Below are 18,105 nucleotides of genomic sequence, written 5' to 3'. Positions count from 1 at the left end.
ATTGAGGAGCACGAGCAGACATTCCGTTGCTCGGGACAAGTGTGTTTCGGCGTTTCGCCGCAGCGGGGCGCCCGTTACATGGCTCTCCTCTCATCCGTTGTCTGCCGGACTACCCTTTCACTTTCGGCGGCCGCGTCTCGTGGCGATCCGCCAGGTTTTGTTAGTATGCTATGGTATAGGTCACGCGACGACCAGTTAGGTGACGTCGATTTCCCCGCTAAATTTAGCAGGAAATGCGTGGACGGAGGGATGGACAGGCAAAATGTTGAGATTGGGGTGTGTGGATGGCCGTTAAAATAAATTTTATGAGACTTTAAAACGGCGTGGCTTTAGCATGGAACAGCATGGCTTTAGCATAGAACGCCGTGCCATTATTTTGTCCTTGTTTCGCGACGAGCCTCTTTAGAATGCAAACGGGGCGAGAAACGCTTCAGGAAACAGGACGTCCTGTACTAGACCGAAGAGGAAAAAGTCCAAAGCGAAACGCCGGCGTGGAGGAGTCACGCCACTCAACGTTAAGCAAAATAAACTAAAAAGAAAACGAGAGCCGATCAAAATGCATGTATATTTAAGAGCTGAGCTAGAAAAGGAAGCGAATAAAATAAAAAAAAAAGGGGGGGGGGGAGGTGAGGGAGGAGGAAAGGTTTGAAAGAAGCCGAGTGGAACCGCATTTCAAAATGGGCCCTTAGCAATATGATTGATGCTGACGGATAACTGCCAGCTTCGAGGCCTCCGAGCGCTGTTAGGGGGCTCCGGTGGGGTGGGGGGCGGCAGTTTTCGCCCATTGTCGTACGAGCCTGTTCGATGCGCTCGTTATTTTCTTTTCTCTTTATACCTACCTTTTTTGCATTCGTCTCCACTCCTTTTTTTTTTCTTTTTGCATTCCGATTTTTTTTTATTTTTTTATCGTGGTTTGTTTTTGCGATGACGGGAGTCGTTTGCGGTTTAGGAAGTCGATTGAATTACCGCAGGTTTCTTGGAGCCTTTGTTTTGTTTTGTTTGTTTCAGTTTCCGGAATGTGATATATATATATATATATAGGGGGGGGGGGGGGGGAGGGGGGGCTGGGCTTCCAACAGGAAGAGATGCGTGCTCTTGGTTTCGGTATACGCACTGCGTTTCCGAAGCTCCGTATTATATTGAAAAATCACTCGCTCTACCCCTCGAAAAGATAAATACCAGCAAAACGGGTCGTTCTCTTCTGTTTCGGGGATGTATTCTGCCAGCTCGTCATACTTAAGAGAATAATTCGAAAAGCATTTCTGCGCCATAAGAGGTGCTATACTCGTTTTCAGCTCAAGAAAAAAAAAAAAAAGGAAACTTTTCGCATTGTTCATACGCCGCGAGAAGTAGTTCTTACAAGATTTGATTGTCGGAGGAAGAAGCGATGCTTTTGGAGTTTGAAGCGTTTATGACTTGATAAGGAAACATAAATGTAATCTAAAATACACCGACATATATCTTCATTATCTCCATAAAGGGGGCAATTAGTAATGCTCTGCAAGAAGCCGGACTTAGTTTACTGTGGTTCTTGAGGTGAAAACGAGTATAGTTGATTGTGATGTTCCGATACAAATATATGCGCGTTGCCGCATAATTTCAAGATATTTAACTCTTTCCGTGGATACCTGTGCTCTCCTCAAAGCGGCCATATCGTAAAGGAGTTCAAAAGCTATCCGTGTCTCGCTTTGACGTGAGCGACTTGGGATGGCCTTGCTGCCGAGCGCGTATCTTCTCTGGCATACATTTCGAACTACGACTTTCGTTTTCCTTTGCAAGAATAAGCAATTAAGAACGACTATTCGCATGAGATCATGACGTGACGCGCAAGCTGCGTATTTTAATTACACGAGGACCACGTAGGCATCTTCGCCATTTCTCCAACTGAAATTTCTGAAGTGCGTTCAGAATTTTAAGTTTAAGAGCAGGAAGACAGACACCTTACTTAATCTTGGCCAAAGTGAACATTAGGATGAAATTTATTTTCTTTCCAACTCCGATTTTTTTGTGTGTGTGTTCAGTTTACGGTGTTCTCTACAAGGCCGAAACTACATTCTGCAAGAATACGCATTCGAAGCGCTTTTATTTCTTATTAACTGGAAATTAACGCGGAAGTCTCGAATACAAATGAAAACAATACAAATAAATCATTCTAGGTCAAAATCTAGAAAGCGGCCAGCGGACATGGCCACGGAGAGCGAAAGGTAATATGATGTGTGCTTTTTATAACCGCTCGTTATAAAGGGTACAACCGATAGTATCCATCCCAAAAACTCCCCCCCCCCCTTTTTTTTTTCTTCTTTTGAAAAAAAAAAAAAAAAAAAACAGTGTAAAAACATACCATTATCGAACAAAAAGTTCGAAACATAGTGCACCCAACGTTTCACAAAAAAAAAAAAAAAGTTGTTTTGGTTGAGAAGCAAAGCGTTCTAGACACTCTTTGAGAAACGTTTCCTTCTCGACGCACTTCCCCAAAAACGTCCGGATCCGGACGAATGTAAGGTCACTGGATTCTGGGGAAGCAGCCACATTGCCTTCCCTGCATGCTAGCCGGGCACAAACCGATACTAGCATACAGACGGCAAACTTCGCGAGGCTCGGCCGTTCTCAGTTGCAATTGCCATTACGGTCCATTGGAATCTTCCAAGGACCGTTTTGACCCAGACGCGCCAAGATCGCTACAGAGCGCCGTCGTACCAAAAGCGTTCCTCGCTAGTATAAGCGTCTGTGGCACTGTGCATGCCATCGACTTATCAGTCATGCTTATCTCCACAGTTCACTTACAGCGGTTATGTCTTTCATCCGTATTTCGAGATAGGAGAAATAGTTTTCAGTGCCGCCAAACACCGACGCCGCATATGGGGGCGATGCGAAGATGTCCGCTCGTTTCGCCGGTGTTTGGATAACGAAATCTCGGTATCCAAAAGACGCCTTCATAAAGCAAACTGTCACTGGGAATTCGGGTTGGCTCACCGAGAATTGAGAGGTCAAGGAGAGATGGCTCATTCCATGGACCAAAATGGCGACCATGCGGGGAGCTTGGTTCTACTTTCCCACGATCCAGTGACTTTAGTCGAATGTAGAGCGAAGGCGGCATAATATCACGCGGAAGGTGCGCACTGTAGGCAGTGACAGGTTAAAGGTGAAGTATAGAATCACCGGGTTCGCACGTGCTCCCCAGGCAGCACAAGACGTCGAGATGTCGTCGAAATAAGGTCCTAGACGTTGGGCGACGTCGAAGTCCTTAACAAACTTTTTATCGACGGCATTGGTACCTCCACATGAGAGGTTCCGAGAACGTCAAACACGCGACGTAGTGACAACGACATAAGCTTCACCTCGACGTCTTCAACAGTGATTGATGTCTGGTCGACGTCTTGTATGAGAAGTTCTTTGAACGTCGAGCACGAGACGTACCAACAATGTCCTGAGCAACACCTTAAAGTCATCGACATTCTTCGACGTCAGTTCTACTTTTTTTTTTTCGGGAGGTTCTTTGAACGTTGAGCGCGAGACGTCCCAAGAGTGCCTGAGCGAACACCTTGATCACCCTAAACAAGCGCCTTATAGAGTCCAAGGTGCTGTGATGTCACTTTTAAACATTTTCGTCAATGTCAGCATTTTTGATACTGTGCATGCAATCCACATTTCAACCTGGCTGAGCTGCTGAAATATCTTACAATATTATCATTCTCGTGAATGTTGTTTTAGCAGAAATTGCATAAAAAGCCGAGAATTCACAACAAAAAACAGGATTTAGCTCGGAGTCAGCGGGGCTCTTTATAGCATTTTAAACGTTTCTAACTTCATATCAGCGTCTTTGAAGCTGTAAGAAAATGATAATAATGTAAGAGATTTCTATAGCTGAGCCAGGTTGAAGGGTGGACAGCATGCACAGTATCGAAAACGTTGTCATTGACGAGAAATGTTAAAAGCGATATGACAGGTCCAAGCACGTAGCCAGGATTTTGTATCGGGGGGCCCGCCCATGACAAAATGCTATATGAGGGGGAGGGGGAGAGGAGGACCCAGCAAAATTGCAGATTTCGGGGGGGGGGGGGGGCGGGCCTCATAACTTACCCCCCCCCCCCCCCCCCCCCCCCTGGCTACGTGCCTGGACAGGTCCTTGGGCACTATAAGAGGCTTGTTTAGGGTGACTCCGAATTACAGCAAAAACTGTGTAACCGTCCATGAAAGTGGTCGAAGTTACCGATCGCTAGGGAGCTGAAGGGGCACCGTTCCCTTGATTCCTGGATTGCGGTCCGGGGCGCTTGGGGGATTTAGCAAATGGTCTCTTCCGTCCGAATGTACATGCTTTCGCGAACATACCTTCGAGCAACGAAGCCAGAGCCGGTTGACTTCATTGTTCCACGGTAACCCAGGTCGAGACCGTTATCGATTGACATCCCGTTCGGTCTATGCTCGACGTTTCATGGTCATTAAATAGGACGTTATTTCAACGTTGACATGACGTTATCACAGACGTGAGCTCGACATTTTATGTCGTTAAATGGGACGTTATGTTATCGTGAATATGACGTTCTCAATTGACATCCCGTTCGATTTAGACGTATACTCGACGTTTTATGGTCGTTAAATGGGACATTGTGTCAACGTTGATATAACGTTATCACTTGACTTCCCGTCCAAATCAGACGTGCACTCGACGTTCTAAGGTCGTTAAGTGGGACGTTATGTCGACGTAAAATCCACCCGTTTTTCCAGACATTAGCCTTTCCATATTACGTCGAAGGGACCTGTCGTTCAGACTTTCGATGTTCTTTCGACATGCGGTTCCTGACGTCATCACGTTCTTTCGACGTCTTTTCAACCTGTCTGTGCTGCCTAGGTCCTTGTCTTCCGCCCAGCTTGGGCTGCGCGTGCGACGGAGCGTCATCAAAGGCAGCAAGCTCGCGGTGGGGGTGGACCATGTACTGCGTTCTTAACTTGTCCCCTAGTATAGACTACACTCTACGAGAAACCCTTTATCGATCTTCCATCTCTGCACCGACATCGTACGAAAAAAAAGAAAGAAGAAAAAAAGTTAACGTTTTTGAGTGAAAGCGAGAAGCGGCGCGCACGCACCAAATATGTATAAACGTGCAATTAAGCTGTTAAGTACAGATCCCAGGTCAACGGTGCAGTGCGAGCCACTATCCCCGGAATCCCGGGAACCTCTGTCATCGGCACACACGTGTACTGCACACGTCGTCTGTCCGACGCGACGATCACGCACGCGCGCGCCGTTGGGATCTCCGAAGTCGTGCTTAATGGGGCCGTCCCACGCGAGCGCCGACGCCATTCTTTATTAACGGGCAACATCTGCCGAGGCGCCCCGCCCCCCTCCGCGCTCGCCGCCGTCTCCGAGCGAAGGGCCTTGGCTTCTTCTTCGTCGTCGACTTCTTCCTTCACGTGGGTGGAAGCGGGGACTTCCAGGTTGGGCTTTGTTCACGTTGTGCTGGTGCTACGTAACGTCGCTTCGAACGACGTCTTCTCGCGAAGGAGATTTAGCTTGGGCATAGGACATCGCTCAGCGATCGCACGTCATTCGAGCTCTTCAGAGGCGCCGGCCATTTTTGTTCGGAGCTTTCGTGAAACACCCTGGTATGCCAACACTGTATACAGCCACCAAATAATGTAGACTTCAGAGTAACGACATTTCTGCCACCTCGGTGCCTAAAATCATCGTTGCCACTTATCTCAAGTTCGAGCTGAAATCGCAAAAAGCTGTTTTCAAAGTGATCAGGTTTTTTTTTTCTTTTTTTTTTCTAAATATATATATCATTTTTAGGACATTTTGAGGTGTGTTTCTGGCCATTTATTTTCCCCGCTAAATTTAGAGCGGAAAATGACTTCGCATGGTTTCATGTCACGTGGAATATAAAGAAATTCAGTTTCCCCTCAAGATTTAGCGGTAACATCGACGTCGCATGACCTCGACACAAATTCAGTTTCCCCGCTAAATTCATCGCAAAAAAATGACGTCACATGACGCTGTCAGGTGACCTCAACACCAATTCAGTTTCCCCGCTTGGTTCGATGTCACGTGAAATGCACATAAATTCAGGTTACCCGGTAAGTTTAGCGGGAAAATGGACAGACAAGCGACCCGTCGCGGCGCAGCTACTCGCTGAGACAGCAACGGTATACTTTGTTCTGCCCGAATTTCGATCGTCGTTGAGATATCTTCAAACAGTCCGCGGCAGAGAAAAAACGATATCGCCCGAGCATCTGGACACGGTGTCTAAACTTTGTGCACTGGCATTTCGACGTCACCGCAGCGAGATTGAACGCAGACAGAGAGTGGACTCGAGCGCTGCGTCGGCGTTTGACTGAACCTCGCGTCCGTTTAGTGCCTGGAAGGACGCCGGACGCCGGGTTTCGGCCCATTGGCTGAGGTGGCGCCGTGCGAATATGATGTCGTTGTTTACCGGGAGGTGGAAGCGACTATTCGCAGGCTCTGATTATTCTAGGTGGTGCCGGGTACGCACGGTGCACGGGGTTGCCCCGAAACGAATTTAAGAGGTTTTTCTCTGAGCAGAAAGAAATTACACATCGCCGAATGCTTATTTTTGGTCCGAATGGAGCGCTAGCGATCCGAACAAATACCAAAGTTCCAGAATCAACCGTTATTTTATTCGAAAGTGACGAGCGATTTTTTTGAAAGTTTTAATGGAAAAATGTTGACCGACTCTCGAATACGCGGAGCTCTGGAAACGGGCAAGAGAACGGGCCCAATTTTCACATCAAAATTATGTGAAAGTCGATCGCTTATAACATTGGAATGAGATAGCGATTACTTTTAGAACCTTGACGTCCGTGGTTCGGACCGCTAGGGCTACTTTTGATCGGAGAATGAGTCTTCGGCAATGCATCATTTATTTTTGCGGTAAAAAAACAAAACAAAAAGAAACTGTTTTTCTTTGTGTTTTACATTTTGTAGTTTTAGAAACGCAACAACGAGTGGAACGTCGAGGGCCTGACATTTACTTTCACAACTTAATCCCAGTTTCGCTCTTTTTTTTTTTTTTGACTAATGTCTTTCGAAGACAACGTGTCTAGGCTTAGCTGTCTGCTTCATTCGCTTGTTGTCCATTTTGTGCGTCTGCCGTCTTTCATATTCTTGTCTTGATTTCAGGCAGGCTAATCTTTTGTTGCGGCCCTCTGAGATAGTATGAAATAGTCATCAGCTCAACCAGTATTAGCGGTGTGAAACATGAACTCGTCAGTTATTTAAATGAAGCTGGAATGACCTTTGCCACCCACGTAGATGACCGATTTCGAGTACAACCGTAGAATGCATATATTGCGAAAAGAGAAATAAGTTTGTTTTTTTTTGGTCCGGGTAAACAAACTGTACATCGCAGAATGCTCAAACTCCGTGAGAAAGTTACGCTAGTGGTTGGGATAGAATGCGAATGTTTTTGAGAACGTGACGTTACCGGGAACCAAAAGATAATTGAGAGAAATGAACTTCTTCCATGAGCTGACGTCCACCTAAAGCTAACTTCGTCAAAACAAAACAAAAAATACATCGTGGGCGCCTGTAGCCTCTATCTTAGTGAAATAAGATTGTCAGCAAGAAAGAAAACGATATTCTCTTTCTTGCTGAGAAGTGTTTTTCATTAACATAAATGCCATGAGCGTTCACAGTAGCATTTCCTGTATTGTCGATATTAGACTCAGGTGGACGTCGGCCGATAGGGAAATTTCGTTTTTCCCCATTATCTTCTAATCCAGACAACCTCATGTTTTCAGACTTTCGCGTTCTATCCCAAACGCTAGCCTCAAATTCTCACGGCGTTTAAGCTTTCTGATATGCATTGCTTATTTATCGGAGTCGAAAAACACTCTTCCCTTTCCATTGAAACTTCCTTTACATTTATTCATCCGTCAATGTTTATTGATCTCGCTTCGCGCTTTCCTTTATCACTAGACTGCAGAGCTCAAAAACTGACAAGCAGCGATATGCGACACATACATGTATGGTCGTTATTACTGTATATGACGCCAGTGCTGCCAAAGAAGTTCGAAGTGAGAAATGCGGCAGGTAACCTGCGCTCTGCTTCGTGAGTTTTAGGATAAGTTTATAAGGAAACGAACGATGGGGGCAACGAAGTATAGGTGACACGTTCATGGAAGCCTTAGGGCAACCTTTGCTTCGAATTTGAATATAAGAAACATAATCTCATGACTCACGTTTTCTTTCATTCTCTCTTATTCCAAAGTTTTGTCTCTAGACAGCCGATCTATATTCTGACGCTAAGAAATCACTCGCGGGACGAACAACCTAGCATTTTTCTTGCAGAGAGTAGAATCCGAGTCTGAAAAAGGACTGACTTGCTTGAAACAAAATCAGGTGGTTTTATACCCTGTTTTGCGGGAATCCTGAAGTCCTTCAGTTCAGTCCATTGAAGAATAGGCGAATCGGTTCGGCGATCCCGATTCTGCGCTCGCTCCTCGGCACGGGTTGGCTCGTCGAATTAAAAAAAAAGGCCTCAAGGTCTGCAAGTTTTTAATGTGCCTACGAAACAGACGTATAGGATTCCAGTACGGAGGTTTCATGCCACAAGCTGCGCTGTGCTGTGGCGATTTATCAGCTGCCCCGAAGGAGCACGACAATGCCGAGAGCTGGCACGCAGCGAACGATGGCGTGGTCTAATGTTGTCATGAAACCAATGGCGCGGCTGGGTATCCTTGGAGATTTTAATATTGACTCGGCATGGGATACGCACAATGATTATACTCTACTTCTCGAATCCTTTAGCTTACACAATATTATACGTGAACCCATTCGTATTACCAGTACTTCGAGTACGTTGATCGATCACGCGCTTTGTAACATCGATAGCGGTGTGTGTGCCGGAGTTGACTCTGATCCAATAGCGGACCATCTGCCTATTTTTTTGTTTTGCAAAACCAGTCGTCTGTAAATGCGAATCTTTGTGCTAAAATACGCACCAAGGTAAACTATGTCCTACTACGAAGTATATTAGAACAAACAAATTTTTATGCTTTGTATAATCGTGACATCAACAATGGATATCAAAACTTTGTTCATACTCTTAAAAACGCAGCAATGCAGAGCGCTGAAAGTAGGGCAAACAGCAGATATGGAGAGCCGGTCTGCCCTTGGATGACGAGTCAAATTTTAGGCGTACTGAAAGAGAAAGACAGCTGGTATCGTAAATGGAAACAAAACAAAAGCAACAAATATTATCTAGGACAATTTTAGCGATTAAGAAACGCATCTGTTTCTCTTATGCGGAAAAGGAAACGACAATATTACTCCTCTCTTATCGAACAAGCCGACGGGAATGCACAAAAGATTTGGGATATAGTTAATCACGCAATCGGCCTTCGCTCAGATCGACGTGTGCAACCCGAACTAGCCAACCAGGAAATGGTAGACAATTTTAATGACTACTTTACAAACAAAGGTCCTCTCCTAGCAGCACATTTGCCACATGTGATAGTTTCCACGAGGTTAACGGCTTCGGTTGTTAATACCTTTGTCATGCAGGAAATTGAGATGGCTGAAATTACGTCTACAATTAGAAGTCTTCGAGTAAACAAATCGGCCGGGCTCGATACCGTTCCAGTAAAATTAATAAAAGATAATATAGACATTTTAGGCGTTCATTTTCTACACTTGTTTAATCATTCATTGGAAAGCGCAATATATCCCGATGAGCTCAAAATAGCAAGGGTTGTATCCATTTTTAAAGAGGGAGATACTTCCGAGCTGTCTAGTTATCGACCAATATCAGTATTAAGTGTAATTAATACAATTTTTGAAAAAAATAATTTGTAAACACATTCAGGAATTTATAAGTAAGTACAATATTCTCTGCCCTATTCAGCACGGATTTAGGCCGAACCGATCCACCTCTTTGGCTGTACTCGTGTTAACCCAGCTTCTTAATAAGGCTCTTCATGAAAATAAAATTGCTGTGGTTGTTTATTTGGATATAAGTAAGGCTTTCGATACAGTTAATCACAACATACTACTGAACAAGCTTCATGAGTACGGTTTTAGGGGAAAGATATTAGAGTTATTTCAAAGTTATCTTTCTAAACGAACACAATGTGTAACGATTAATAATTTTATCTCTACACCACAAACAGTGCTTACAGGGGTACCACACGGCTCTGTTTTAGGGCCCATTCTTTTTTCTCTCTACGTCAATGATTTTCCTTCTGTTTTATGTCAGTCTGAAGCACTCATGTATGCAGACGATACGGCATTAGTTTTTGTCGGGGACACAAAAGGTGAACTACAAGGTAAAATAAATAAAGAATTAACAAGGGTCTTAACGTGGTTCACTAGTAACCAACTCACACTTAACATAAAGAAAACTAAGTACAGTGTGTTTCACTCTAGGAGAAAGCAAACAAATTCTGAAGAGCTAGCTATATACTTAGATAACGTGCAGTTGCTGCATGTTTCCTGTTACAAATATTTGGGTGTCTTGTTTGAAACCGATATGCATTGGAAGAATCAAATTAAAAACATAAGCACATTTGCACACGGATGCTACACACTACTAAAGGCTCGGGAGTTTTTTTAATTCGTCTATGCTGCGCATTCTATACTTTGCATTTGTACATAGTCACTTGAATTACTGTATAGAGTCTTGGGGCGGAACATACACCACGTATTTAGAGCCACTCAGTCGATTGCAGAAAAGGGCTATGAGACTCATTACTTATTCTAGATATACCGAACCAAGTGGTCCTCTAGTTCGATCAATTGGTGTGCTGCCACTAGACCTCCTATACAACTTAAAAATAGCTGAAACAGTCTTTAAAATAATAAAAACTAACGACCCACTCTCATTACATATATTTAAATTACCATTACGGAATACGAGAGCTGCAACAAATAATCTGTTTAATTTGCCATCTTGTCAAAATGTTTGTGGAGAAAGGCTTATTGAGTTCAACGTTGCCCTGGTATGGAATGATATCCCTACCGACATCAAATGTAAACCCAATGTATTGCCATCCTTAAAGAAGTATTTAATCAAATTGCGAGCCAATGAATAAGTTCAATATCATGACCTATATATATATTTTTTTCAATTAGTATGTATATTGTTTTGTGAATACTTTGATATGTGCGTACATTTGTTTTGTTTGCCTGCCGTAGTGTAAAGGTTATTTCTAATGTTGGACCCGCGACTAGCCTCCACGGCTATGGGTCCAAGCAACGATTGTATATTTAAAAAAAGAATAACAAAGGAATAATAAAGAAAAGAAAGAAAAAGAAAGAACGAAAGAAAGTACCACCCCAAGAGTGCAAAACCGTTCCGTATGACGATGCTGTTATGCAAAAACAGTGCTGCGCTGCCTGGTTCATAGGGAGATTTAGACGATCGTTCCGATATCTGCGATAGTGGTACCCGATAACGATACGACGATGCACGCGCAAAGGCGACGGCGGAGTATCGTGTATCATGATCAGAGTTACTGAAACGCTCTGCTACAGCTGTTGAACTCCCATAATAAGACCGACCGAAGACAAAGCAATGACGAGGCTAGGTTTAGGCGCTCGCTCGCTCCATCGTCGACGGTGCTTCTTCACGACACCGTCTTAGATAAGACGGACTGATTTCGTTAGGAGCAAGCCCGCCCAGAGGTCGAGGGAACCCCAGAAGCCGCAGTTCCAGCGTCCCGTCCGCCTTCGCATCTCGGAATGGCGCGCGGTGTCGGGCTCTCCGCAGTCGCGTCCTCCGAGCCATTTGCAATTAGACGCAGACGTCTTCCCCGACGCGCTGTGGGGGCCCCCGCGAAGGAGACTGTACGGGGGAAGGCAGAGCGAGACGGCAGCTGCCGTTCCGCTGGCTTGCGGCGACGTCGGCGGCCCGGCGCTGCCACAGGCGGGCCCCGGAAGCGAGTGCCGCCAAGGACGAATCGGTCTGGAGACCGCGCGCACGGCAGCGGCGGGGAACCGGCCGCCGCGTGCAAGGGCCGCCGAATCGCGCCATCATGCTGCCGAGGGCTCCGGGGGGATCGGGAATGCACGACCCCGGGAGGAGCCCATGCCGGAGGCGACGCGGTACCTCCGCTCGTGTGTCCAGAGCTTTAATATAATAATAATAATAATACTAATTTTTTATTTTGTGTTTCCACAAACAACTTCTCAGTCTCCACTGTGGTGCACAAAATACCAAAATACAAATACAGCAAAAACGAAAATACTCAATACAAATACAAAAAAAAAAAAAAATCTTATTCTAGGCGAAAGACATCGATTCACGAACAAGCAAGGTAAATTCCCGAAGACACATGAAAATATCCAGGTGATGTTCCTTATTCAAGGCCGATTGAATCCGTGACAAAGGGGATAGATCGGTCGTGGCGTCATCATCTGGGATGTAGTCACGTTTTATTGTTGTCGGTAAAAGTTTAAGAGATGTGAGCGTGCTTTATCTGCGTTCCGATAGTTCTCTGCAGTAATGAAAGAGGTAGAGGAGTTCTAACCCCTTTTGGATTGTTTTATCCTAAAGCTATAGGTTTTAACGGAACCGTGAAGATTGGTGTATTTTGTTGTACCACAGTATCCACCCTGCTAAAATCTCAATGAGGTTGCAGTATTGAATAAATAAATAAACAAACTATCTCTCTCCCTCTCCCTCTCTTTTTCTTTTTTTAAATACGAATGTCTGCGTGCTTCTTTGCGAATGCTGAAGAGGAGGTTGCCTCCTTCTAGTGTTCGCTCTGCTAAAATAGAAAGAGGATTTTACTTACTGTCATGAAGTCGCAGTAACCCGTATAAGAACAATAAAAAAAATCTTGCATTTTTGGGTCCATGTGTCCATGTTTTGTTTTAGTTCGCTACTAGGCGAGGGCTTTCGTTAGCTTGTAATGCTGTTCGGGAAAACGTATACTTGTGTTTGCTAAACGAAGCCTCATTTGACTCGCTCGCTTGCTATACAGTCGAGATGCCAGACGACTCATCTCTATGGTCTGGGAGGCTGAGTCGGTCGCGATAGACTTGACGTCTGCGCCATATACGAGTATATACCGCATTACTAGTGGGTTTAGGTGCTGCAACGTCAATATTTATTTGATTCAATCGAATACCTTTTGCTACACTTGGAAATGAAGTTTTAGAGAACGGGTATCTTCTCTGCACTCTGTAGACAGAACGCAGATTTGAATTGAATTCATCTTCGGCCGAGCGCTTATAGGGCTGACGGCTCAAGTGAGTGATGGGGGCATTCCTCAGTACTGGACTCAACTACAATTGATGTTCACTATATGTAGTTGCCGAAAAACGGCATTGGCGGATTCCACACTGTTCCGCGCAGGAACTATGGCGAAGGGTGGAGTTGCGAACTGTTGCTGTTGAATATGATTTGACTGCGGGAACGCTCGTGTAAACGTGTCACCTCATGATTTCTTAATGTGCTATAAATCAGAAACGCGTCCTAAATTAAGATTTAATCTCTAGACAACCAATAAAAAATTACAACGACGCGGTAGTTTGGTGTGGAGGTCTAACATTTCGTTATATATATTCAAGGCTCTGTTCGTAGTCTTCTTTTACGGCTGCTCATAGGGCCTAGTCGTGAGGATTTTGCTGTAATAATTACTTTTTATTGACGATGATTTCCTAATTGCTTAAATCATAAGAAACAATATTTTAATTACTGCGCGTGCCTCCTTAACATGGCGCACTCGCGGTTTGGCCCGTTTATGTCATAAGGCACAACAACCAAACCAAAACATTTTCGCCCCCCCCCCCCCCTCCTTCCGCAGAATTTTGTTGGAGGTGACTTCGTCAACGCTCGGTGTATAATTGTTACGTTGGAGTACTAATGAGCTCCTTCTTGTTTCTTTCGTTCCAGATTGACCCCAAAATTGCCTTCCCAAAGAGAGCGCATCCAAAGGTAAATGTTTTTTGTTGTTGTTTTCCGCAGTAGGAGGTTACGCATGATTGGAGCTCGCCTTGCCGCACATGTTTCTGTGCTTACGGATTTGTAGATCGAAGAGCGACGAGTGCCAAGGGAATAGAGAAACGCCCGGTCCAGCCGCGGGTGTCGCACGTTCCGTAGAGCGCACGCCCAATCATCCCGGTCGACGCTGCATGCGCTCCGAACTAATCGCAATTACCGTCAGAGCCACTATGAATAAGCCACGCATCAAAGTCATGGCACTCGAACCATCTCGGCGCTTAAGATCATTGTTGCCACTTTTCTGAAGGTTTGCTCTGAAATCGCAGGGAATGGTTTTCCGTCCTCGAGAAACTTTGAAACGGTAGCCCAGAGAGCAAAACGATATCGTCAAGTTTCCCGATACCGTACTTATGGCTCTGGGAGTCGCATTTTCCTATCGCAATGCCACACGCTGTGGACCGGGCACCAAATTACGTCGCCCACAGGAAAATCACGGAATAGAGCGCCAACACTCCCAGCGTGGCTTATTTGATGGCCCTAATTACCGCAGGAAGCTTGCTTGAGATAAGGCTGCTCTTAGGTGCTACTATACTGATTCTAGATATGATGTGAAGCATATGCTGAGGTTACAAAAGTAACTCCGAATATGTGATCAGCGAACCGCGAATTTATGAACAATATTTTGCGCACATTGCGACGAGGAGCCCTCTAAAAACCTCGCAACAACGGTAACTTTCTTCTTTTTTTTTTTTTGCCGCTGTCGTGATTTGTTTGTTTCAGTCTTTCTGACGTCGAAAACAGTTCTTTAAGATACTATTTCTAAAAATGCCGGAAGCCGCCTTGAAAATATTTTTGTTGGCAATTTACGTCCCCGCGAATTTTCGTTCCAGTAAGAGGACAAACATTCCCCGCCATAGCACCGCTGCTCGTGATGTTCATGAAGTATTTTACGGCCAGTTCTCCAGGTGGTTAGCTAAAGGACCGGCTAACGAGAGTTTTATCGGATATGTTTTTTTTATTACTCGCGTAAGACGACTGCTTTCTTCTTATACGTCGAATGGCACAGCATAAGGACCTCGCTTTATCAAAAAACTTCGTGAATTCGCGTTGAACTTCATCGACTAGGAATTTTGACATGAGCAGGCTCGGAAGGCCTGCCAAAGGGCAGCGACCAGAAGCCTCCTGGGAGCCAAGAGACTGCTTGTGTTTGGAAAGAGTAAAAGGGTATTAAGAAACGCGGACCTTATCGCTTCGCAGCGAATGAGAATGCAGCTTGAGCCGATTGGAACGCCTCAGAACAAATGACCAAGCGTGAGCACGATAATGCGCGCCTTGCGTCTTTTAAACTGTCATTAAAGAGCAACTCCGCTCAGTTCCGAAGTTTTCGGGATAATGAGTGATTTCGCATTAAAAAGCAAAAATAAAAGACACTATGTCATTGGCTTCGCGAACAATAAATGGGGATATATATCGTTAAATCTAATTTTAAACACGAGCAGAAATCGAAACCGAAACTTCGGTGCCGTCCGGCAACATTAGCCTCGGGCCGCGAAGAACATGGCTATCACGTGGTACGAGATGTCACGTGATCCTCTACGCAACAACGAGCGGGGATTGGGGTACGCGTGTGCCAGGCGCAAGTGTCGTCTGCACCGCACTCTTGTCACGTTTCGGTGTCTACGACACTCGACGACGTCCGAACAACTACGGCAAAAATCTGCGCACGTAGTGTCCGTAGTGTGAACGAAACTTCAAGAGACAATAATCACAAACGGTCAGACGACAACGGCGGTTGTGACGCGCGAAACGGCGGGACCGCGGCGGGCGGCCGGACGGCTCCCAAGAAGCGCGCTGCGCAGGCGCGTTACGCCAATCACGCGGACGCCGCTGAGCGCCGAAAGGAAACGTTGCTGACGTCACTCGTTACGCTCGCCCGGAGAAGTAAAAACATGCTAGAAGGGGCAGTGGTGATGACGTTTAGCTGAATGTTGGCTGCGCCTACGCCGTAGCCTTTACTGCGCTGTTGGCCCCCTCGAGCCAGCCGATTTCGGCAACTTGGCAAGTTGCAAAGTTTGTCGGACAGTTTAAGACACGTTTAGAGAGAACTTGGCCGTAATATTTGACGTGTAGTCTTCTTAGGTGATATTGAAAAGGACTGCATTGTTCTTTCAAAAAGAAAAATAAAGCGGAGTTACCCTTTAAGTAAAGCGTGGAGTAGGCAGCTATTCTCACGGCTTTTCTGGCAGCTCTCGTTGATACATTTCCACTCTTCATTATCCTTTCAACTGTGTTTGACGTAAGGAAGTGAGAAACACTTAAAACAATCATAAGCTACGGGTTTACGTGGGATTGCGCATTGACTGTGAATTACTCTTAAACTTAACTATTGCCAGGCTGACGTACTCGCCAAGTGCCACTCTCGCCAAGCAGCTTAGGAAAGGCCTGTTTACTGAACTATCGGGGTATTTAATCCTTGTACCGTCCAAGCGGTTTCTTTTACATATTTTTCAATATTTTTTGTTTTTGTTTCATTATATGAAACCAAGATACGCCTGAGGGAGGTGCCGGTATACGTCCAGTGTTTACCTATCCTGAAGAGATATAAGTAGAGAATGTGCTGTCCGTAACTCTTGGAGTAAGCTGCCTCAGTCTTGCAGTTTACTGTAGAACTATCATAAGCGCTGCCGAAGAGATCGTATTTGGGTTTGAATTTGTTTTTAAGCGATTTACAAGCTATATGAAATATAGCTTCCGTAATATTTTCGGAACCTATTAGCGACTCTTCGTTTGGCATATTTTAGAAGTATAATGAAGGTGAAAGGTTTGCGCATAAAGCGTCGCTGTTAGTACGAAAGTGTCCATTTTGCAAATCTGGTTTTTTACGACGAGGGTAAGATGTAATCGTAATATTACTAGAAAATTCCATTTTGAAAGCTGGTTTCAAATCGGGTGCATTTTGGGAATCTCGCGAGCAAAGCTTCGCCTCGGTCCTCTGACAGCCAACAAAACAAGCTTTGCGTGTTTCTGACTCTTTCATCGTAAGTTACTCCATATCGTTGTCAATAGATTTGCGACATGCGTGAACACAAGGCAAGAAACTAGTAATAAAGAAACCTTGTCTGGAGTTTCGGGATCGACAGTTATTCTTCTGGACGCGAATGAATTACTCGAATCGTTTTATTCTCGATTTAAACATTATTATGACGCATCCTGAAATATTTGGGCTCATGGGTGCTTGTACTCATCTTTCTTTATAATCTTAGAGTTATATTTGTTTACATGAAATGCGCTGTGTTGTTGTTTCATGCCAGTATCTGAGCGGATTAAAAAAATAAATGTTGGTCTGTGCCCAATTTGTTGTGGCCAGCAGTTCATTGCTTCATATCATTGCGTTCCCAAAGTTTTTCTAATGATACCGCAATTAGTTTCAGATTGTTTTATTCGCGCTTACGTCTTCTGATAAGGAGTACCACTATATAGTGCCTCTCCTCAGCTACACATCGGGTATATGATGCAAATTCAATGCTCTATAATATTTCAACACAAAATTGTCTCCGACTGGAAAGTTTACTTCGTTATGAGCTTTTTTTTTGTTATTTTTTTTTTCTGGCACGCTTTTTATGAGTACACCCCTTCTCCTGCGGTAGATATGTCAGTAGATGACGATATTCTGACACACCAAATCGAAGGAACATCAAAAATAGCGAGGAAAGGATCTCAAAGCGCACTTCCTACTAAAAACAAAACGCCAAAAGCAGGCACACGATATTACGACATCTCAAGACTGTATGGCAACAACGGCTACAGCGACGTGCGGCGTAGCGGTGTGCATATGCTCTAAGATTAATATCTCTCCAGGGAAGAAAAAAAAAAGGGGTCTCTCATATTTACCCTCTTCTTTATTTAGTTCCGTCACCCGTTGGACTCTTTTATCTTCTCGTTGCTGCTTTTTCTGCACGCGGTCTCACAATGGACGGGGCCCTCGCGCACAATATCTGCCCGTTTGCTCGGGCAATATTGCGCACATTTTGTCCCAGATACTTTGCATAAGCAAACTTTACGAAGGAATCTTTTTCCTATATTCCTTCGCCGCTAGGTCTCTCTTTTTCTCCCTCTCTATTTACTTACATACTTTCCTCCGACGGTGCTTTTTCTTCGTCGGCATTTTCGTTTGTGTAACTTCTGCCCTCCTTCCCCCGCA

The 18,105-nt window shown here is 44.9% G+C and overlaps 1 protein-coding gene across 14 annotated transcripts in view; it reads left to right on the top strand.

Moving 5' to 3' along the window:
- Nucleotides 1–18,105, top strand: part of LOC8038614 (RNA-binding protein Musashi homolog Rbp6) — a 632,232-nt gene that overhangs the window by 213,979 nt on the left and 400,148 nt on the right. For all 14 annotated transcript variants that reach the window (XM_042290732.1, XM_042290733.1, XM_042290738.1 and 11 more), the window contains exon 5: nucleotides 13,857–13,898. In XM_042290732.1, coding sequence (XP_042146666.1) covers nucleotides 13,857–13,898 — 42 coding nt within the window. The remainder of the gene's footprint in view (nucleotides 1–13,856; nucleotides 13,899–18,105) is intronic.

This window comes from Ixodes scapularis, unplaced genomic scaffold (assembly GCF_016920785.2).
Source record: "Ixodes scapularis isolate PalLabHiFi unplaced genomic scaffold, ASM1692078v2 PGA_scaffold1__304_contigs__length_218370807, whole genome shotgun sequence".
Taxonomy (NCBI): Eukaryota; Metazoa; Arthropoda; class Arachnida; order Ixodida; family Ixodidae; genus Ixodes; species Ixodes scapularis.
This window is presented reverse-complemented; position numbering and strand designations above follow the sequence as displayed.